The 23829-nt window shown below is 36.1% G+C and overlaps 1 protein-coding gene across 10 annotated transcripts in view; it reads right to left on the bottom strand.

Annotated features, from left to right (window-relative positions):
- LOC102696169 (protocadherin Fat 3) overlaps positions 1 to 23829 on the bottom strand; it is a 202811-nt gene that overhangs the window by 64763 nt on the left and 114219 nt on the right. For all 10 annotated transcript variants that reach the window (XM_069190096.1, XM_069190094.1, XM_015341579.2 and 7 more), the window contains 3 exons: positions 9510 to 9571; positions 1645 to 1959; positions 244 to 454 (listed from right to left, as the gene is read on the bottom strand). In XM_069190096.1, the coding sequence (XP_069046197.1) occupies positions 244 to 454; positions 1645 to 1959; positions 9510 to 9571 (588 nt within the window). The remainder of the gene's footprint in view (positions 1 to 243; positions 455 to 1644; positions 1960 to 9509; positions 9572 to 23829) is intronic.

Raw genomic sequence — 23829 nt, 5'->3', positions numbered from 1 at the left:
TATATCTATCTGCTCAACACACGCACTTCGAAGTCATGATTTAGATTGTGGTATGGTTTGAAAAATATAGTTGCTCAAGTTCATGAAGAAGTATTATTGGTTTATTTAAAAAAAAAAATCCAGGTAAACTGCCTTAGTGATACTGCTACTGAGTATAAAAATTCAGATCAAATGATTGACAGTCAGGAGAAGAGTTGACCTAGTGAGAGACAATTCCACTTGACTCCAGCTGCTCTGGCTTACCAGTGATGTCGAACCACAAAGGAGTGGCTGGCTGCTGCATGGAGACCACCCCCACAATCTCGGATACTTTATCATGCTCCATCACTGTGAAGTTGTAGAAGGGTTCATCAAAGACCAGAGGGACAGGGGACGGCACTGGCTTTTTTATCCACTCAATATGTAGACGTGCTGTAGATGATTTCTGTGGACGTCCATTGTCTAATGCTTTTATCTGAAAATTGCAGGAAGGTTGTGGATTGTCTGTTAATTACATTATTATAACTGTTTTGTAAAAAGCTTTCCAAAATGGTTACATTAAAAAAACAAAAAAAACAAAACAAATTGAAGGACCACGTTTTTGACCCTTATGAAAACACATATCCTAGGGAAAGTAATGAGTATAATTTTATTTTTAATTTCCTTACATTTAAAAATTATCCGTGAACTTTAGCTGCTTTTTACTGAAGTCTTTAATCTCTTATCTGCTGTTCAGATCCTGCAAGGTGTATAACCGCAGGGAGTTCACTGAAGCAAGCAAGCAATTTCTTTTTAAAATGTTCTTGCTGTTTTGTTTTAAATGAGAGAAACTCTACTTCTACTTATTAGTACACCAGCCTCTCACATGGGGTTCTAACTTCTATGACACACCAAGATTAATTTTGGATATTTAGAAAAAATTCACCCTAGTCATTATGGTTGTTTTTCTTTATTTTAAATGATATGGATTGAACTTTTAAAGTCTGCTCAACCTATTGAAAGTTTAAAGCTAGTTTACATCCTGCAATTACCTAACAATAATAAAACTGCTATGGCCATGTTGTAGAATTAATGTAAGATTTTAAATTCCTCTGTGGTTTCCCCATGCTTGTGCTGGGCCTCACCAATCTGTCAGAGCATATAACCAAACATGGATTCATGTGGGTGGCGTCCTGTGTTTGAACGTTCAAAATAATCATGCCCTTTAATTTGCAGAACAAACTAATCCATCTGGCATTTTTGAAAAGAAAGAAAACCGCGGGCGTACTGATAATTAACTGAACGTGCTTTCACATTAAAACTAGTAGGTGGGTATGTGTTGAAGTGGTCTGGGTAGACCTCACGTCAAACTGCTGTCTCCTGCAAAACAATTATAATATGAATCCCACCCCACCCTTCCTCATAATCTCTTGTATAAATGGTATTTAGAAATGTGTTTTTTTTCTCGCTTTGTTTCTATATGGAACAATACCAACAGTACACCTGTGTATCTGGCCAAGTTATTTTTGCAAAATAAATAAAACAAACCCAGAGTACTATAAAACACTATTACCAAGTACAGTATAGCTACAAAGTACTATTATAAACTATAATCATTATTAGTGACATAAAGTACTCGATAAGACGGTTGTGAACTTTGAAAATGACCAACAAAGCAACACATACTGTCAGGATGTCATAACTTCCAGCTGTAAACTGCTTCCTAGAGGACACCACTGCGGTTTTCGGGTCGATAAAAAATTTCCCATCCTCGTTTCCATCTACTATACTGTAAGAGAGGTCTGCATTCGGGCCCTCATCTCTGTCATAGGCAAACACCCTGTAGATTGGATCTCCCCTTTTCTTGCGGTCCCTTTCAGGCAATTTAATTTGGTACACTTTTTCAGGGAACTGGGGCTTGTTGTCATTCTCATCCAGTACGTTCACCATCACCCAGACAGTCGAATGTCTTGAAGGAGGGCCGCCATCCATAACCGTCACCTGTTTTCAAAAAAGAAAAAAAACACCCAGATGTTCAGTGAAATTCAAAGCACTTTTCCCCCCATATAGCTAATTACACAAGGAAACTGCATTTCCATGCATCTTCTGACAAGTAGAACATCTTGTCATATTTCTAAAGTCTCTCTTTATCTAGTTTCCTGTATTCTGACAGCTAATTAATTCCAGCTTGCCACATTTCTCAATAATGACAGAATCAAGCAAGATATATTTTAATGATAAATCAAGGTGATGATAATAAAAAAAGAAAACATAATGGAAAATAAATTAGGCTTTTCTTTAATTATTTTTAAACATTTCTAAATGGTGTTAAGCCTTTGGGAAATGTATATTACGGCACACAAAAAAAACATTTTTTAAAAGACAAAAGCATAACGTATAATAAGGTAAATACCTAAAACAAATTTTATTTCTTCTTTAGTCATATTAGGTAGTAATATCCTGGCTGGATATCTTACGACATCAACAAATCTTACAGATCTCATCTACCATTATCCTAAACAAACGGCATTAGTTTAATTTTTTTTAATAAATATGATTTACAATAATATAATAATTAATTATATAATATGAATTAATGAAACAAGACCTAAAATTCTTAAACTGATAAATATAATTCTAGAGACAACTGAGATTCATTAAACTTTACCCTTCCAGAGTTACAAGACTATTTTGTATTATATACAATAATGTTATTATTATTAAGAATAATAATTCAATCATTCTCACTAGAAAATGACAAGTTGGTAAATGAAAAGGAAGGGACAACAGCATATTAACATGGTATACAAAAGTAAATGTCAATATTAATTTGTGAGACTGAATCTGACTGCCTTACGCTTTAAGGTCTGAATGCATGAATAAACTTGAGTGTGAAAAGATGTGTGTGCTGCTTGTAAACAGGCTCCTGTCTCAAGTGAGCAAATCAGAGGAGGTCTGGCATTGATATGATGTTACACAGGGATGCTTCAAAATTTCTTAGCAAATCATAAAATTTACATATATGCAGATGTTTGAATGTCTGGTTTCTACCGAAGGCTATAGAATTTGCATGCTATGGCTCAGGAGGTTTTTAAAGGTACAGTTACACACTTGAATTCACTTAAATACTCAGGAATTTGAGATGTGCTGTGACACAGTAAGGTCTGCAGGAATTAATTTTGAGATATGATTTGCAACACTAAATAAACAACCCTCCAACAGAAACTATTAAGTCATTATATAGTAAATGTCAATGTTCATGCAATTTAGGCAAACCTTTACATTCACTTGGCTGAAGTGTAGCCCTTTTTCAATTATTCAATTTCCTAAGTGCTCACTAATTTTTCACTCAGAAAAAAGCTTCCATTCTAACTAATCATGTTCCTTGCTTGAACAAACATCTGTGTTACTTTCAGTACAATTATGTTTTTATAAAATTATTTCTAACTCGCCTACATAAATTAAAGTGGCATGTTGGTGGAATCTATGCGCTCTGTTGATTAAATTATTCTGTAGGCTTAACTTCAAATTAATCCAGTAAAATACACTTAAATTTAAAAAAATGCCAAACCAAAGCTAATGGCTCAGATGCTGGAGAACTAACCATGAGTACACGTCTAGTTGAAACTAAGAAGTAAGTTGATAAAGATAAATGCAGGAAATAGATTCTTTAAAAGTGTTAATTTAAGTGCAGTTTTGAATTACTACAGGCTCATTTGCACAGAGAGGTTGGGAATGGAAGAAACTTCATATTAGTTACAGACTCAGCTTCTTACTGCCCATGCACAGTTCAACAGAGCTAACAGCTAACTGAGTCACACCAAAAGGCAGCAAGATTGTTTTTTGTTTCCCCATAAAGAGGGTAAGCTGTTCCCAGTGTGCAGGGACAGGGGCTCCCAGCCAAATTTCAAAACTCCCCCCAGCATCTCAACTATTCACAACCATCACACCAGCTGCAAGATAGAAATTTAGTCATGCCTCAATCCTCCAAGCAGGCATGGCACTCTACAACCACAGTGCAGAGAGGAGAATGTCGACATCTGGCACTGTGATGGCATAGGATCAAATCCCAATAGGAAACGTGAATGTAAGCTATCAATGCAGGGCTCGATGCTTTTCTATACTGAAGTTGGCATCTTAAGCAACGTAAGTATTAAGAGGAAGACTTCATAATCTGGAGACCTTGATTTAGAACTGTTCCAGGCAACGTGAAATGATTGGAAGATGTTTATATTTACAACTGACAAGCTCTTGGATGTCTGAACTGACCCAGGAAATAAAAGCAGAGAACAGAACACAAAATACTGATTTAAGCAGCTGGTTTAGGCTTCCTTTCCTTTGTAACTGTGACAAAAAAAGTTTTGTTTGAAAAAGGAAATGAGGCAAAGATCTTTTAATTTACCGGTTTGAGCTTAGGAGTAACGAGCTTTTAAATCACAAAGATAAACTTCTCAAAGTATAGTTCCTACTTAAACATCAGAAGTATCACATACTGCATGTAAAAACATACCTCAAATCATGCACTGTATTAATAGTAAATAGAAATTATATTCATTATAAATGCAATATTTATTAGCATTTAGATGGATTTACTGTACCCCTGTAGTAATACAAATTCTGGTCATCAAGAAAGGAACAACACAGCAAAAAGCTTCTGCCATGATTCAGATGGCCCTGAGGATTTAGGCAGCTCATGGTCAGTGTTCCCCTGCATAAAGAGATTATGCGTACTGATTTTTGCTTTGCCAAGTTGCCCAAAATCAGACTAGATCAACCAGAGACACAACTACTGTATTAAAACACTGATTCACAAACAATACAGTCCAGTAGATCCTTGCTACTGAACAAGAGTTATATCCCAGTCATCAGAACTCTATAGAAAATGACTAAGATCTGAAGTGATTTTCTTGGGTTACATTTCAAACCTGAAGAAAAAAAAACAATGTACTTCAATTCTTACACAATGATAAGAAAAGCAACATGTATTCTCTAATTGTGCTGTGGAATGGTGTGTTCTGATATATACTTACTATTGATTATAACCCTCTCAGAAAAAAATGTTGTGAATTACATCCAAATTGCACCCAAACTGTATGGATCTTCTTGGCAATCTGTACAAACAGCAGTCTGTGAACGGGTTTCAGTCTCAAGTGAACAAATCAGAGTACTTGCAATGGCAGGGATTGTCTTGCAAGTTTTTATCCAAAAACACAGAAAATCTCCAGTCTTTTATTCAGAACAGTAATTATCTCTACAACCCTCTAGTTAAAGGTCCAATTTTCCTCATTAAAACAGCCGGCCGGTCCTTTTCCAGCAGAGACCTCAACATGACAATATAGAATCAGAACAGGATGGAAATATTTATTTTTCGGTAAGACCTGCAGGATTTCAAATTAATCTTCAATTTACAGTATGGTCCTCACATAATATCAATAAAAACAGTGCATTATTGTGTGATCTAACAATTGCTTTTGTCATCGTGGTTTTATATGAAAAAATAAACCAATTTTACCTCTATTAGCAAAGTTTCTACTCGAAAACTATCACTGTTAATCACAGCCAAACGACTGTTCTCAGCCACTACTTGTGTGAGGAGGGTCAGGATTACCAGCGAGAAGCAAATTCTGCAATTCTACCAGAGCAGACCTTTTCATCTGCTTTGCCCTTTTTACTTGGACCTCAGCAGAAAAGCACCGTTATTTAAATTTGGAATCTATAGCTCAATAACACTCTTTCTTTTTCCTAACGGAAACTAAGCCACAGCTTCTGACAGGCACTGCAGCTCTCTTTCAAAGTCTTAACAGTCACATACTTTGAAATGGTCACGTGGGCATGAAAGAATGTAAGCAGTTTCTACTGTGTTCAAACAAAGGTAGATAATCGGCTGAGAGTTATTTAGCTTTCTGCCGTGCCAAAACAGTTCAGCTAGTCACCAAAGCCTAGAAAACAAATGATTTGACAAAATAGTTAGAAATGTTAAATGCATATAACAGCCTTCTTCAAATGAAAAAGCTGAAAGGAACGTTCACAAGTATATATACTGTACAGTATATCAAAAATTTGTATAGGGGATGGCGGGGGTCACAGAATAAAACATTTTTGGGGGCAAATAACCAGACCTTTGATATGATATTGAATTCAGTTAAATTCCCTAAGGAATTAGGTTTTTCCAGATTGGCATGCTATTTCTTCAGTGCGTGACTCAGGGTACAGTTTACCAGCAGGCTACAACTCTATGAACAGCAGGCTCATTCAGCTTTATATGCCAAGTCTGCTGTGTTTTAAGCTCCAACCTTTATGGCAGATACATGGCAGATGTTAACCCCAGGCAGAAATCTTTACAAAGCTTTAGTTGTTGATGAGATATGCCAAGTTTTAAGTCAATTGGTGCAGCAATTCATAAGAAGATGATTTCAAACAGGGTCAGGCCACCATGTTGGTTGGTGTCGGACCCCAATTTTTGGCCAGAAATTAATGGTTTATCATACCCGGTATACCTACCAAGTAAGAAACTGCTACACTCCATGATCTTCGAACACCATCAGTTTCAAATGAAAGATTTAAGGGAAAGAAAAAGGATTGTGGATGCTGTGCAAATGATAATTTTGATCCATCTGGTTAAGAGTTCCTGAGGCTGTCTCATGTACAGCATAACAGACAATAGAGAACCTTATGCAGAAGTCCAGAAAAATGCCTGCCGGTGTATGATTCAAGTCAAATCATTTACACCCGAAACACAATATTTCAGACCTTAATTTTCTTATGAAAATAAACTACAGAGCACTGTCAATCATACTTCTGACAGTTTTAAAGGATAATAAATGTGAACAGTACCTAATCCAGAAAAATGACCCAACTGAATTTACAGTATACTAATTATATGTATTTCTGTCTGTAAAGTTTTGTATTGCACCACAATTCAAAGAGCACAGTACTGTAAATATACTGGGCAGATAATGACACAAGCATGAACAGATAACTTGTTTGTAGAAGACAAATGCGAGCATTTATAATGTAAAAAAAATCAGAGGTTCTAAAAATAAGAACACACCAATTTGACCAACTTGAAAAAAAATCCTTCTGAAAACAAGTCAGGAAAACTAAAAGGATGTGTTTGTGCAAAAGTGTCTCCAGCTTTTAATGTTACTTGCACATGAAAGATGCATATTCTAAACTAATATATGTACAGTTAGAAGATAGCAATCCATGCATTTGCAGTCCAATTCTCATGATGTGGGTTGTGGCTTCAAGGAGATACTGATCCTTATTTTTTCATCATGCACACTGCTCACTCCTCAGTAAATGGATTTTATTATTTTGTATGTCACTTTATAGCATTGGCTAATATTGGACCAGCTCAGAAGATACAACGAGTCAGAGACCTTAGCAGTAGGCTAAAAATGAATACTTGCAAATATACTGTAGGTAAAACCAAGTATTTCTACAAGAGTTTCTATGTAACAAGACAGCAAAGACATTAACTTGGTAATCTTCGCTTGTACTCAACAATATCAACTTCACAATGTTTTTCTCCACATGCCTTGTTGACATTTGTAGTGTAAGAACATTTGTCCTTTAAAAGTAAACCTGAAGACAAACAAATCCTTACTACATTCTGGAGCTTTGAAATTTCACCTGCTTGACCTCTCACAGCAAACAAATCCAGCCCGAGGGTATCACATTCTCAGGAAGCCTTAGCACTTCCAGGAAAGTTTAGCCATTGTTCTGTCATGGCCCTCCCCCTCACAAGATCTATAATCTCACACCTGCTCCATCTGTACTTTCCTCAATTCCCTCCCTGTTGTTCTCCGCAGACCACAGACCTTTCTCTTTCTCTTCTTGAAGATATAAATCGCCTACTTAACAACAAATAATTCCAACAAAATGATTAAGTATTAATTAGAGTATGAAGCAGACTTTCAGAAGAAGTCTTGCAGGCCCTTCTGTAAAAGGTGAGTTAGATCTTTTACAGCTTTAAGTTAAAAAAGATAGCACAGCTGGAAAAAGGCACTGGGAACATTTTGGTATGTTTTCCCTTTAAACATCAAGTCATGATTGTGCTCCCATTTATACTTAAGTGTGGTCAGATTAATTACACTGCAGGAAAAAAAAACTTTTGCAACATAAAATAAAATCAAAGTTAATTAAATCTACACCAAGAATATCAATATCTTTTAATGTATGTGACAACAGAATCATCATTATAGTCACATTTTTACTACATTGATCTGCAATTCTGCTAGTCTTTAAATGAAAATGGATTTTTATGGTTACATTAAATTGCAAGAATTGTTCTTAACATATAAAAGTTTGATGAAATGTTGCTTTTATGTTGTAGAAGCTGTAACCATAATAAGCAATAAACCACAGGATAAAATAATAATTTAAATGGCTTCAGGCTATTATGAAATACCTATTTAAAAAATACCTATTTTTTGTTTTGTTTTTTACTAATTTAAGTTATGATGAGATTTTAACCTTTTAGCCACTAATGACAATATTATTATGTTCCTTGCGCATTTTTCCTAAAGCAACACAAAGCATGCCTGAGAGGAACATCATTAACAAAATGGTACTCAGAAGGAATTAAACACAGATTCTGAAGAATATCTCCACTCTTGCAGTTCCAATGGTAAGAATACATGGACTTCGGTATATTAAGTCATTACTACTGATTGCCATTACTAACATTGAGAAACAAAAAGCTACAGTATGTGCAACAGGGCACAGATGCACAATTTCCACACACAGAAAATAAATATTGTTTACTAGTAATAGCCGGAATTAAGGTTTGATATTACTGTGCCCTGTGCTCCACAGAGAAATTACCTCGATGTGGATTATTCTGAATACATTTTAACATCATTAATATTTAAACCAGCATACTGTACTTCAATCAGGAGATAACAGACCACATGCATACTGCCCATTTTCTACCTACATTTTTCTAATCTAAATGAACTGAGGATAATAACACTATGCTGCAATTCTACCCTCAGTGTCATTTCCTCTCACCAATTTACAAAGGAGAACATATTAACAAAACTAATGTTACTTTATAAGCTCTTAACCCTTCGAATAAAGCAGTTTACAAGAAGGGAGGAACAAATATTTCATTTTCTGAAAGTACTTTAGAAATGTTCTTCAAATGTAATTGAACCACATTCCAGAAGCTCAGACTACTTATAAATTATCTTCATTACACAAACTAACGATACTACTGACAGCTCCTTTAGCAGTTAACCAATGGAATTTGTATTTTTTTATATTGTGTTTTTTGTATATATTATGATATATTTGATATGATATGCAGCTGAAAGATTGATTTCGGGTTAGTGTTTCTATCATTCTCGGGTCTGTGCAGATTATTTTACTTAAAGATTTTGTTTTTATTGGAAGGATGATGCTGATAACATATCTACATGCTGTCATACCTCTTCAATCACTACCCACTTGTCCTCATTAAGCCAATTATGACAGGAAACTCCCACTGACATGCATTAATAGAAAGACAAAAGCTTTTTTTTTAATTGATATGCCTTGCTTCTTACCTCTAAAACATGTTCTGCCTGTTGTTCTCGATCTAACTTTCTTGTGGTTGTTGTTATGAGGCCTGAAAAAAGAAAAACACAATCAGGTTACAGTAGCAATGTTTGATGGTAGAATTTCTGTTCAAATGCATTTAATTAAAAAATGTTTCAACAGAAAACACAAACACAAAGCATGTTGTTTACCACATAGAAATTGGACACCATATACCAGGTGCTACTTAAGGTAGATGTTTTTTAACAACTAATGTAGACTAAAAACCACACAACAGATGATGAAATCTGATACACACACGTGTCCCCATGAAGTACAGAGTTGATGACACTATGTAAGTGTAATGTGTGCACCACCTGTTTCCATTGTAACTTGTATGCACCCTCTGATGAGACAGGGGATAGTACTACCCATAGATGTTTAATTAGTATATGCATGCAAATATTTCCAGATAATAGAAACTTCCAAAGTTAGTGAAGTGTTACATGATACATATATCCAGCAGCCATATCACCCTGCAACTCACAACTGGCAACCCACTGAAGCTAAGCAGGTGTGAGCCTGGTCAGTACCTGGATGGGAGACCTCCCGGTAAAACTAAGGTTGCTGCTGGAAGAGGTGTTAGTTGGGCCAGCAGGTCCATGTGGGTCCTAATGCCCCAGTATAGTGACGGGGACACTATACTGTAAACAGGCGCCGTCCTTCGGATGAGATGTAAAACCGAGGTCCTGGCTCTCTGTGGTCATCCCAGGGCGTTTCTCGAAAAGAGTAGGGGTGTAACCCCGGTGTCCTGGCCAAATTTCCCAATGGCCCTTACCAATCATAGCCTCCTAATAATCCCCATCTATGAATTGGCTTCATTACTCTGCTCTCCTCCCCACTAATAGCTGATGTGTGGTGAGCGTTCTGGCAGACTATGGCTGCCATCGCATTGGTGGTGGTGGAGGGGAGTCCCCATTACCTGTAAAGTGCTTTGAGTGGAGTGTCCAGAAAAGCGCTATATAAGTGTAAGCAATTATTATTATTATTATGAGCAGTACTAAGTTGGTAAGTACCCTGCATAAGTGAATGAACAAAATATACTTAATAGGTCAAATATACAGTATAGCATAACAAAGTAGATCAGATTTAATGACCACTTAAGCAAATTAAGTCAAAACGTGTATCAAAATACCAATACAGCCATAATGGCATTTAATATTACAACAATATTTCTTATTGAAAACAATACACTGATGCTACTGCTAATAAGGATAATAATTAGCCAGGAAGCATGATTATTCTTTTAACAACAATGCATGGGGACATCACAAACAACACATCTAATTAAAAACTCACATAAAACAACAATCACAGACAGAGTTTTTACCTATGCTTCCTAAAAGAATTGTATACTAATTACAAGGCAGACAGCTAGACAAAAACATTACTTTTTCTCATTTTGGGTGATTATTATACAGACAATCAAGACCAAGGCCAGTTCTGTCATTTAAATTTTTTACGTTATTTTCCGGACATTTAATCAGTGGAGAGGAACACATTTTGCAGGGCATCAGTCTACACAGTGCTAATCCAGCAACCCAAGATATGATAAGATCACTTTATTAGCCGTATACAATTTCTTGCATTAGGAATTCGTCTTTTTTCTCATACCCCAGCTTGCTCTCCATGAGACACAGACACACAGATAGGGAGAGAAGCTTGGGGTCAGAGCACAGGGTCAGTCATTGTACAGCACTCCTGGAGCAGTTGGGGTTACGGGCCTTGCTCAGGGGCCCAACAGAGTAGGATTCCCCTGCCAGACACGGGATTTGAATCGGCAACCCTCCAGCCACAGGCATAAATACCCCAGCTTGCTCTCCATGAGACACAGACACACAGATAGGGAGAGAAGCTTGGGGTCAGAGCACAGGGTCAGTCATTGTACAGCACTCCTGGAGCAGTTGGGGTTACGGGCCTTGCTCAGGGGCCCAACAGAGTAGGATTCCCCTGCCAGACACGGGATTTGAATCGGCAACCCTCCAGCCACAGGCATAAATCCTTAGCCACAGAGTCACCACTCTGCCTAGCCTGAACTGCTACACCTTCCACTCCACCACTACATTCTTTGTTATAAATTTTTCATTTTTATTTGTCTGAATCACGAGCCACCCGCATAACTTTTTAAACTTTAAGAATTCTTCTGGGGCATTTTACAACTGGCAATGACATAAAAACCAATCTACTTAAATTATATGGTACTGTATGTACTATATACCGTATAAAGCCAGATCTTCTACAAGCAAGCCTTTTCTCCAAGAGTTATTTCAAATATTTTTGAAGACTGTATACAAATGTTTTTTAGATTTTTGTGAAAGCCTGCATCCTGCATTTTGTAACACATCAGTGGGAAAGTAATCTAATTACGACACATGTGCCCTCTTGTAAACTGAGAGATCATAACAAATGGATGTCCTTTCAGCCACAGGCTGTCACTCCTTGTGGGCAATAGCTGCAGTAGGAAGGCACATAACTGCTTATGCGTGACAAATGGTCAAATGCGTTTTTCCTCTTTTCCTTTTCACACAAATGAACCACTTGCAGATTTAACCAGATACTAAGATCTTCTAATTTTACTACATTTGATGAACCAAGAAATATGATCTATCAGGCACGATCTATTATCTATAAGGGTCAAAACAAAATTCCATTCCAAATTTCAGATCTGGTGTCTACAGCTGGGCTCTGTGCGATAGAGACTGGCTTTGGCTCACTTGAGTTTTCATAATGATTGTGGATATTTGTCACACAAGCATAGCAGACACAGTGCTCACCTGCTGATCATCAATCATCATGCTATAGAAAAATCATTTAATGTCAGGAGAGAGAAAAAATGATGAAAGACAGGAAGAGGAAAAACATACTGCTCAAAAACCCAAATCAGAAACACCTTCTATTTTGTTACTGGATTACCAACTGTTCTCGCTGCCCTTTTAAAATATTTTTCCTCCATCATTTTTTTTTAGCAAAAGCCCTTCAACAAATTCATGAAGCTAAGACGCAGTAGGAAGTCACATTGAGTAAACCATGTTTCCCATTGTGGTTAAAATGGAATTCATGAAGAGATCTATGAGAGTCAAACAACAAAGAAGAGCACAGTAGAGCACAAAGCGGTTTAACCTTGGACACTGTGATGAAAGCCTCAGGCAATACAATACAGTATTCACTGGTCATGTCACAGAAGTCTTGACAGTTTTTTTTGTTTCTAGCTTTCAGAAAAAAAAAATCTTCCTTTATATTAGAGAATGTGTAATATGAAATTTATGCCCCTTGGACAAATGCTGACAGTGCTGTCTAATATTTTGACAGTCCTTACAGTTTGAAAAAAAATCAAAACATGTCTCCAACAAGTACTGTGAAGACGCACTGAACTGAAACACAGGGAGTTCCCTTGAGACAGGCCTCTTACAGTCACCTTTTTTCTTTTTCACAAAACTAAAAGGCTACTCTATTTGTTTACAAGAAAGTAAACGAAGAGTCAATATTTGTCAGTACTACTTTGAAAATTTTCAGTAGCTAGTTGTCGGCTAACACTGTGATCTATAATTCTGTCTGAATACTTCTATTGAATATTAACATGTTCAGTAATAAAAAAAAAGTGATTTCGGTTATATTCTGCACTTAAGATCACATTACTGTTTTAAATTCCACAAAAATGTCCAAACATTAATTCCCAATGTACACAATTCAGAAACAGTGAAGAAGCCATAAAGTAATCAGCATGTTGCCTGTAGCATAGTTCAGATATACACTACAGCTAGTTCAGTGATTCTGGACAGGGTTTATGCTTCTCACACTCAACGTGATCCCAGATGCTCTCCAAGGTGTTGAAGAGCCTGACTGCAGGAAAGATCATCGCACTTTAAACAGATGTGTCGCTGGTACATAAAGTCAGATCAGAATAAATGCTATAAAAACAAGCTCCGTTGTTACAATTTCACAAAAGATTTGTGTCCAATCCTTGTATTTGCTGCCTCACAGCAAGTGGATTTATGGGGTGCTCAACATTAAGCATCCCACTACAGGTGAGATGGCAAAATAAGGACTAGAAACAGTATGCAGGCAAGCTCACATATCTTTTATCAAAGAGGGTTAACGTAGTTTGTTTTTATAGTAATTGCCCTCCATTTGCGTGTTGTGCACACGTCATCCTGTTATGGCCAACAATTATCTTAACAATACCAGAATGCATGGTTCGTAATTCTTAACTTAAATAAAGAGAAACAGTATTATGTTGATAGCCTTTGTGTTAAAAAAAATCTATGCAAAACAGAAGCTTTCTCCTCAATGGAATGAAATGATGAGATGCTGGCCCCCTTAGCTGAGACATTAGCATATTTAAACTACATAAAAAGATGACCTCCCAACTCAGTCAAGGTCACAAGTCTTGACAGAACTCTCACTTCAGCTGAGCAGCAGCTTTCAGAGCATAATGCATACCCCTACCGTGAACACAGTGCCATTGAGTTTCAGCAGTGTATTTTTGACGACAGCTAGCTGACGCTGCCTAGAGGTGCTGATGCTGGAACAATAAATACATTTAATTTGTATGTCAGAAATTGAAAGATCCAGAGCCATCAACATTTATTTCATGAGGAAATAAAACTAATAGCTCTCAATGTATTTGTATCTATTGCATGAAATGGCTTTCACCTCAAATAAGGGGTGTGAAAACATGTGTGCCATAATCCATTGTCATGTCCTCTTGTGAAAACAAAAAAAGATATACCATTTAACAATAAATTAAAACTTGCACTTTTGTGGGGACGTTAGTGTTATTAGAGAGTAATTGCTTTCCTGATTCACCCCATTTATTGCACAATGACAAATTTATTTCTAAAATATCCATGTGAGTGTGTTACATGTTTACTTTCCAGATTGTCTCAGCCTGTTGCTTAATTAGCCTTCATTCACACTCAATCATATTCCCAACCCAGCCCTTCACTCACCCCTGAATAGGAAGACAGTGCTCTTCTCAGGTCAAACAGCACTGGATCTGTACTAACTGCAGTACTAGCATAGTACTTGCACTGAAAAGAGGCAAACTTATTTGGTCCAGAGACAAATGGGGTCTAGTTTACTCTAGTCATCAATAAAAATAAACTACACGCACACACTCACACAAATACCAACACATACTTTATCTCTCATTACTCACTCAAGGATTTTCATTTCACAAATTAACATGTTTGAAGTTGCCTACTACAAAAGATCTTTATTTTAATATAATAAATCTTCTCAACATGACAAAGCTCACAAAACATGCAAGAAGAATGTACTGTTTAAATAAGAATAAGTTTTTCTGGGGGCAATTAACTTGAGAAGTAGATCTAACAAAAGGGGCTGGAAAGAATAATAACTGTTGCGTTTTCAGCTGAGTCAATTAGAGGATTAAAGTCCTATTAGCAAAATTTCACTGAACAAACTGTAGGGGCTTAAAAATATCAAGTCCTAGCAGGTTGACTATACTGTACCAATGTTATATTTCTACATAAATTGCAAATTATTTAAACATGAGGACAAATAACACTAAATGAACCCATTATATGTACACTGCAGTATATTCTATGGAAAATCCACACATTTTTCAGAGTGCATATCTACAGATCTAATATCTGGTACATGTTCACTTATTCAACCTTTAAAGACCTTTTTAAGTAATCAGAATCCTAGTGCCCTTACTCTGTGTACACCAGTCATTGACAGACTTTATTACCTAAAAATAAAAAACTGAATTTAGTTAACATTTCGTGTAAACCAAACACTGATACAGTATATGGAAACTTGCAGCAGACACGGACAAAACAGATTTTACTGTACTATTTCAACACCATTAACATGTTACAGAGAAAGGTTTTAGTTTTTAGTCTTAATTAAGAAAATCCATGAATTTATGAAAAATCAATGTTTGGAAAACATCTCTGAAATAAAAAGCAGACAACAAGATTTACCCATTTTTTTTTGCTGCTGTCTGATCTTAAAGGGAACTCACATGGGTTCACTCACACAGTAATAATTCCATTTTCTGTTAAGACTGGACTCTTTTTCTGTTCCCAAGATACAGTAAGTAGAAATGCTAAAAGAGGAATGACCAAAGGCATCTTTTAATGTAAAACATAACATGACTAAACTCTTGTATAGTATTATAAGCGCAACTAGAGTACGTGAACAAGTTGATGTGGCCCATGATAATTAAAGTATAACCAACAGGCCTTAAAATGCTGCCAGCATTTTCAAAGATCACACTTGATAGGCAACCCATGTCTTTGCAAACCGAGGCTTACTGCTGCATATGGCATAGAAATAGCTTCTGGACATTTTTCTGGCGGAAGTACAGCATAATGGTCTGCTGGAGCACTATTAAGGGACTTTCATTAAGCAGATACCAGCAGAAGAAATACAATTGAATATTGCCACAAGGAAAGTCTTGAGATGACAGTATGTCCCTGACAACACATTACAACACAGACCATTGGCTTAAGGCTTAACATACATTAAAAAGTAAGTTTCAGCACGACCTACATTTGTACCAGGATGTGAGGAATGAGAGTTGGCTAATAAAGTGTGAAGCATTTTCAGGAACTGATTAACACCAAAATGTTTAAGCACTGTACTTCGTTATGAACTTTCTTAATGAAAAATAAGTTGACACTGCTATTGTTAGCATTCTAAATGTACATATTGTTTGGTTGCTTTTGCTATGATTGCCCCAAATATACTGTACTTCCACCCACCACAGGCTGGAATGTACATTTGAATGTTACTGTACGTCATATCGGCAATCAATTCTTGAGAACAGTTAAAAAGCAAATAGTCAATGCATGTCCTCCTGTCCCCTTTAATAGCCTGATCCTCTCAGAATTCAATAAGCCTAATGTTTTGTGTGGATGCTGCACTGGTTTGTTTAACCCAGGAAGACAGGCACACTCACAACAGTGCTAGGTTGTGTGGCTTAACAATATTAGAGACCTCTACTGCGCAAATACTGATTGACATCAAGTGAATCAACCCCTGTGGATTTTTTCTCCTCTGTTTGGAAAACTTTTGGTGTCAGTGTAAAAAAACAGGCTCCTGAGACTTGTGATATGAAGCCCAACAGTATACACCTAGTGTGATGGCTTAAATGAATACAAAAGATTATTTTATTTGCCTCTGCTGCAATAAATTAGAAAGTATTTTACATTTAAAACAATACTGGATTCACATTAAGCAACCAAAATAATACATAAAAAATATTTGTTTCCCCAAATTAAAATAAAGGCAGAAGAAACCACATTAAGCAAAACGATTTGCCATCCTTTCTGGAAGTAGAATATGAAGAAAAAGCAAAAAAAAAACATATTTCTGCTTTCAAACTGTTAATTGGGCGAGTCTTAAAGTGCTAAAGACACACTGCTGTTTAATCAGTCAATAAACTCATCGCCCTGACAGCTTTGAAAGGTTTGACTGACTGCAATGAGAGTGAATGAAACTAAATGATGGCTTATGACTGCCAGAAAAGAATGGAACAAAGTAATCAAAAAAGACTCAGATGGAACAGATAAAGTGATGCGTATAGTAATTGCAAAAAAAGGCCATATCAGTTCCGACTAAGAAAAGGCTCTGAGGAAAGAGAAGAAGCTGCCGCTGCCTGAGAGATGGTATCTTACCAATTCAATTTGCTTTACATATTGTCATGTATTATTGTGTAATGGTATTCAACTTCAGATTTTCACTGCAGGTAATAAAAAAAAAACAACTAACAAAATTGATACTGTGACTAGAGCATAGAAGAGCACAAAGCAAGAGGCAGATGGATTGGCTTTGGATAATTAATTCAGAGAGACGTACCTTTGGACATTACAGAATTGAAATAGTTAGATTCTATTATCTTAATCAACTAGTTTATGAACTAGTATCAACTAGATAGAGGAATCTGAGACCATTGTACACTATATATTTAAGTTTCTATTGTTTATTATAATTATTATTTCTAAATAAGATACTGTAACACTAAATAATGCAGACATTTGAAATACAGAACAACTCAATTACTCTAGTTGAACACATTTTATACAGTGGCTTTGAGATATGTGTAGTAGAAACATTTTTCTTGATTTTCGTGTGTACTGTTTTACTGTATTTTCTTCACTGTTACTTATTCATTTTTTCTGAAAACAGTTTATTCTGGTGAGGGTTTGGCTACCCTAGAAAAACAGGGAGAGTGTCTTTACTTGAGAGCACATAGAGCTTTCCCCTTGGACAGGACTTTAGGCTTTTGCAGGGACAGGAAGAAAGGCACGATTAAGAGCAGCCAATCCAACCTAGTTGAAATTTCTTTGGGAGGCAAAAGTAAAAAAAATGAAAAGAGGGAACACAAACCCAAGCAACGCACAATCCCTGGAGACAGGAGCCCAAGGCTACAGCTGAACTCAAGACCTTGGTGCTGTGAGGCGGCAGTGCTAAGTACCATGATACCATGCTGCCCTTGTTAAACTACAAATGGTAACTAGAAATATTCCTGTAATAAAGGGATAAAGCAGTTTAAAAGCAGACATGCATTCATTAAGTTTTATCATTGTCTTTTTAATGCCAATAGTCCAAAGCAAGAAACCAATTTTCAATGTAATCAGTTATCTGTCATTAACACTGTTATTAAGGTGGATTTAAAATACATTTGAATGAAGTTTCTCATTAAAGATTTTGGCGCAAATGAACAAAAAATTGTAGGTTAAAATTCTTCTTTTGATCCAGTACAGACTTTAATGTTAACAGATAAACCTGGGAAAACCCTATACGTTAATTTATACGCTCATTTGTTTATTTATAAACTTGCAGTTTAAACAGCTGGAAACGTTAAGCACGCCACTTTCAAAGGTCTTGGCACCTGTTGCTATGGATGACATCATGGCTTCGTCTCGGACATTCAATGGTGGGCCTCACTGGTTACATCAATCAATGCAGATTCCTTTCACAACTCAGGCTTTCATTCAATAGGCCTCTGTCCACTGGCTCCTTTCCCTCTTTTCTAAATGGCACTTGGAGGTGAATCAAAACTACCTGCTGAGACTCTATACTATGCTGTCAAGATCTTAAGAGATTTAAAAAAAAGTCAGTTTCCGATTGAGGAAGGCTGTTGGCTAACAGAACTCCCCTTCCACAATTCCAGTCCCAAAATGATATGTATGTTCACTACTGTACATGTCAACTAATATTCTGGATGAGGCTAAATATTATGATAAGTACTTTACAGATACAGTAATACAGATAAAGAAATAGAGGATCCATAGGGACGATATACACTGCATAAAAAAAGCCTAATTGCTGCTGACACATTGCTACTTCAATATGGGCAGATGCTAATAATTTGATTTATAAACATGTTCTAGTGTTCTATATGCAAACTCCATAATGACTCAGAATGTCAGATGCTCAGTCCTCATAGCTAAGACTTATTCTGTCTCAGTGCTGATTTTAGAACAATATTCTCTCAGCTCTATCCAGCTTATAAAGTACAGAAATCTATTCTCGGGTTACATGAGTGGGAGGTTCCTTCCATGACCACCTCTCACATTTTGCCACCTTTCAATCTTGTCATCATGGGCACACTTGATCTCTGTAACGGCTTCTGGCACTGAACACTTTCGGATCGCAGTACTTTTGGATTAACAAGCTGTCAGACACTGAAATCTGGCAGTCAAATGCCAACCCTGACAGCTGGAAGAGAGGAAACTATCGACAGTTTTATCTCAGAACAACACCGAACGGTGTGTTATTATTAGACCTGACAACATGAAGTCTTGGGAATTTTTTTAATTCTTTAAAAAATGACCGCAGAAAAAGAAAAAAGGAAGACAATTACTGCACATACACTTTTTCAAAATGTTTGGTTTAACAGTTTTCATTCTACATGCATCTATAGAAAGAAATATAAATTAAAAGAATCCTAGAATTTTAAAAAATATATAATTTTGTCTTCTTGAATAGTATTATACATACTCCCATACATACGACATCTATCTCTCTGCAGCCTTTAAACTGTTATCAGAAAATCTCCTCACTGCCCTTAACAGAAAAACAGATTTAAGATGAATCGTTTGTTAATATCTACTATTATATCTAATATGGAATACAATTGCATTATTCATGTGAAGTAAATTTAGTAAACCACTGCTATGACGAATGGATGAGCAAATTAAGAAGAATAAAAAGGTCATGACTTTGTAACATACTAAAAGCTGTAGAAGTTAAATCAGCCCCGTCGTTCCTGCTTTCAATTAGTTGAATGTTAACTTGCATGTTCTGCTTTGCTGCGCACCAATTTGTACTTGCACTTGAAAAGAGTACAAACGTCTCCAGGAAAACTCGCATCGAAATCTGTAGCCTGGTTTTGAGGTGCAGGTAGAAATCTAGCTGTTGATCCATACTGTCAGATGTTGCCAAGTTTTCTTTTTTTATCTAAACATTCTTCACTGGCATTTTAACAACTCTCTACAGACATACTCCTACTCCCATCCTGCCCTTGAGATACCTCTGGCAAATATTGCTCATACAGTTTGATGCTATTTTTTTGTTGAATTTCTCTGTGAAAAGCTTACTGTATTATATAAGACATTTGGACTGCATAAGACTTTACTTAAGTATAAAGGATATGCATCATACCAATTTCGACATTAAATTAACAGCCCAAAAGGAATATATTTTCCTTTTGAAACCCAATATCTGAAATTCGTAGAAAACACAACATTATAATTATTCATGTTCTTGTTCACATAACAACCTTCTTTGAAATCTAACAAATGAAATGGCAAAGGCTGGAAATGCATTCCAACTATCTGAAATCCTACAAATGTAAATGCTATGCATCTAGACTTATGTGTCAAGGGTGAGGAGTCTCATTGACAAAGGTGTGCTTCCTAATGAATATTAATTTTATGGTTTATCATGAAACATCAAGGCTGTAAACAATATACTACAGTGATTTGAGCAATGCCAGAAGCAGTGCAGGTTGATAATAACCAGATGGTCATTTGTAATACATTTCCTTTGTGCATACAGATGATGGGAGACTTTAATTGTTTTTGTCATACAAAACATGCATTAACAACATCAAGTCCCCAGTCTGCTCTCGTCCATTTATCTTCATGCAAATTATATAACTTAAAAGTACATTCAGTCACTACATGCAGTAGCAATTGAATCACATGTGGTTAATGCCCTGCTCTTTTGTCAACATTCAAAGTGAAAGATTCTTTTGAAATACTCTATTGTATTTTTTAATAGAAATAGAAAAAAAATGAATGAAAAAGATGGAAATAATGTTCTTTAAATAGGACAGTACTAAAATGTGCATGTACAGATCTACACACATCTAACAGATATTCTTGAGAATACTGAATCCACACAGCCTGAAAATAACTTAAGAAATCCCTCAACATGGATATAATCACTGCATTCAGCACAGTGGGCTGCACATAACTTTACCTATTATTACCATCATGGGTGTCTAAGATGTGAAACCAGAGAACAGAGAGACGCAATTACAGTACTAGCACTTTCTGTCTGGGTGTTGAATATCCTTCTGAGATACTCTAGTAATCAAACTTTCACAGATGGTTTTCTGTTTTTCGGGATTTTGTTTGCAGAACAATTAATTTGTAATTAGTTGACATACTGACAAAATTAACAAGCCATGCCTACATCAAAGTTGAACAACTATCACGTTGATTCTAATAGAATTTGCACAGAATGTGATCCATTTCTAACCTACAGTAGCTCTGAAAATAACAAAATTGACTAATGTCAATTATGTAAACAGAGGACAATAACAAGTAAATATAAATGATAGTATCTAATAGTCCAAATCTTTTTTTCTAGACCTTTTCAAAACATGGGTACTCTATTCTAGATCTCTTAAATGTATATTGTACAGAACAATTGTGCATTAAAATAGCATGGATTGCATATAACAGTTCAAAACAGCAAACCTGCTTTCAATTTAAACATCCATTTCAAAAAGGATAAAAAACATCAAACTGCTCACTTCTTTGAATGAAGTTCAAAACCATATTTCTTGACTAGCATGTGACTTCCTAGAGTCGCTGCCCAAGAGGGAGTAACTTCTCAATATACTGAACCTCACACACACTCTCAAATAAGCAATGTTTTAGTTTACATACTGTAGTTCTTCAGTAATCAAATCCCGGATACGCCATGGATGTTAAATTAAGGTTCAACCCTCTTCCAGACTTCTTCAATGCTGCGCATCTCAGGCATAACCAACAGAAAGGGATTCTAATACCACATGTGTAACTCAATTACACATAGGCACCCTCCCATCTCTGTAAGCTGAACATTTCCAAACTTCTTTCTAAATCTGGTGATTTATTACAGGCAACATCCGATACTCCCTTCTGAAACCACTTTCAATCCATTAAACCACGAGTTTGGATCCTGTGGAGCAGAACTGGTTTTGGCTTAGGTCCAGTCATGGCCCCATTGCACAGAACAATATTAAAAACAAGCTGAGACAGGGACACACAGGTTATGGAAGGATGGAAAAACAAAGTGCCCAAAGTGAGAAGACAAAGAGCCTGGTTGCTACCCTACATTGAAGAACATCTGTAAAAGTGCTTTAGTGAATAAAACTAAATTACAGTGCAGATTATTTCACCAACAACCTAATATTACTGTATAAATACAGATTGAAAAGGATTTGTTACAGATTTGAACTATGATGCTCTACCTTACAGTCACAAAACTGAAGCTTCCTTTTTTTTGTGGCTTTGTGTAAGTCATGAACAGGTGTGATATGTCTCAGAAGCACAACTAGTTCTGTGACTGTCTGGGAGGGATCTAATATGCACACGACCTCCTGTGAAGTCTGAGAGACCTGCAAGAAATTTCAGATTCTGTGTGCATCTTTTTCGTCTAGATTGAACTCAGATGTTTCTCACGATTCAATAAAGCATCCAATTGACAAACTTTTAACAATGCATTTTCAAAAGATAGTTGGTCACACCTGTTTTTGGCCAATTGAAATTATTTCTAGATTGGTACACAATCAACTGATAGGTTTTACATTATGTTCACAAAGGATCATCTACTATTAAGCTGTTTGGTTAGATCTTAATAAATGCAAGAGAGAGATGAGATGCTCAGAGTGTATTTTGTGTAGCTGGTCTGGCTTAGGGAATGAACAGTTTCGCCAGAAGGGCAATGTAGTCTAAACTCCCCTTCAGTACTGAGAGGACTAAGACAGGGAGTTGCTGTAGGGTGTAGATGGGATGGCGGGAGGGGTACGTGAGAGATGCACTATGGGAAGACCTAGGAGCAAGATTACATATGTATCTGATTGGAAATATGCAGGATTAGGATCTAAACCTGAGACCTGAACTTCTATTAGAACTTCTGTTATAATTTCATTAAGTCACACTCATAACATTAGTGTTACATACTTATAAAATAACATTGCTGTTCTGACACTGCAAGTTTGTATACAGTAAAAATAGATTCAGGTTACACTTTTGTTGTAAACTATTGTTGGCACTCTGAGTGTTAAAAGACAAAGAAAGCTTACAACAAAATAAAACATACTCAGTTTTAGTTTTCTTTCTAGCACAAAGAAAAACTTTCCGTTTTGCATTTGGTTTGCATTAGTCTAGATTTATCAAAGTCAAAAAGAAAAAAAAATTGACAAACATAAAACATATTAAGCAGTATCTGATACACTGATGTAGAGAACTGTTTTAAGTAAACAATAATAAAGTAAACCTGTTGTAAAATGGAATGCCCTGAATTCCCAGTACAGTAGGTAAAATGTTGCTAATGCAAATTCCATGCTTTCACTTAGTAGACATTTTAGTTTTTTTCATATGGATACAGACTTAAAGTAGAAGGGGAAATTTCACAATGATTCAATGGCAAATAACAACCAAAGGAAATCCAAAACCATCAATTATTATAAATTAAATCAACAAATCACATGGTTGTTGGATAAAACGTTTAAAGAGCTCAAATGAAACAAATAAAGTTAAAACTTGGGCCCCGGTAATCTCTACATACAGTACATGAAATGCTGTGAAATCTGAAATTGGGCCGACCCAGTAACAATATCAATTTAGCTGTTGCTTTCTGCCTTGATTATTCACCCAACTATAATAGTGTAAATTCAATAGCTTATTTCGATTTCTAGCTATCAAAGGACTTTTTGTGGCGTAATACATGTTTTATTGTTCAATGGAAGTTATGCTTCTATCTTCTGCATGTACACTTTTGAAGCATTAATATCTATAAAACAGTCAAATTGGC

This window comes from Lepisosteus oculatus, chromosome 5 (assembly GCF_040954835.1).
Source record: "Lepisosteus oculatus isolate fLepOcu1 chromosome 5, fLepOcu1.hap2, whole genome shotgun sequence".
NCBI lineage: Eukaryota > Metazoa > Chordata > Actinopteri > Semionotiformes > Lepisosteidae > Lepisosteus > Lepisosteus oculatus.
The sequence above is the reverse complement of the archived record's forward strand: the minus strand, read 5'-3'. Positions and strand labels throughout refer to the sequence as shown.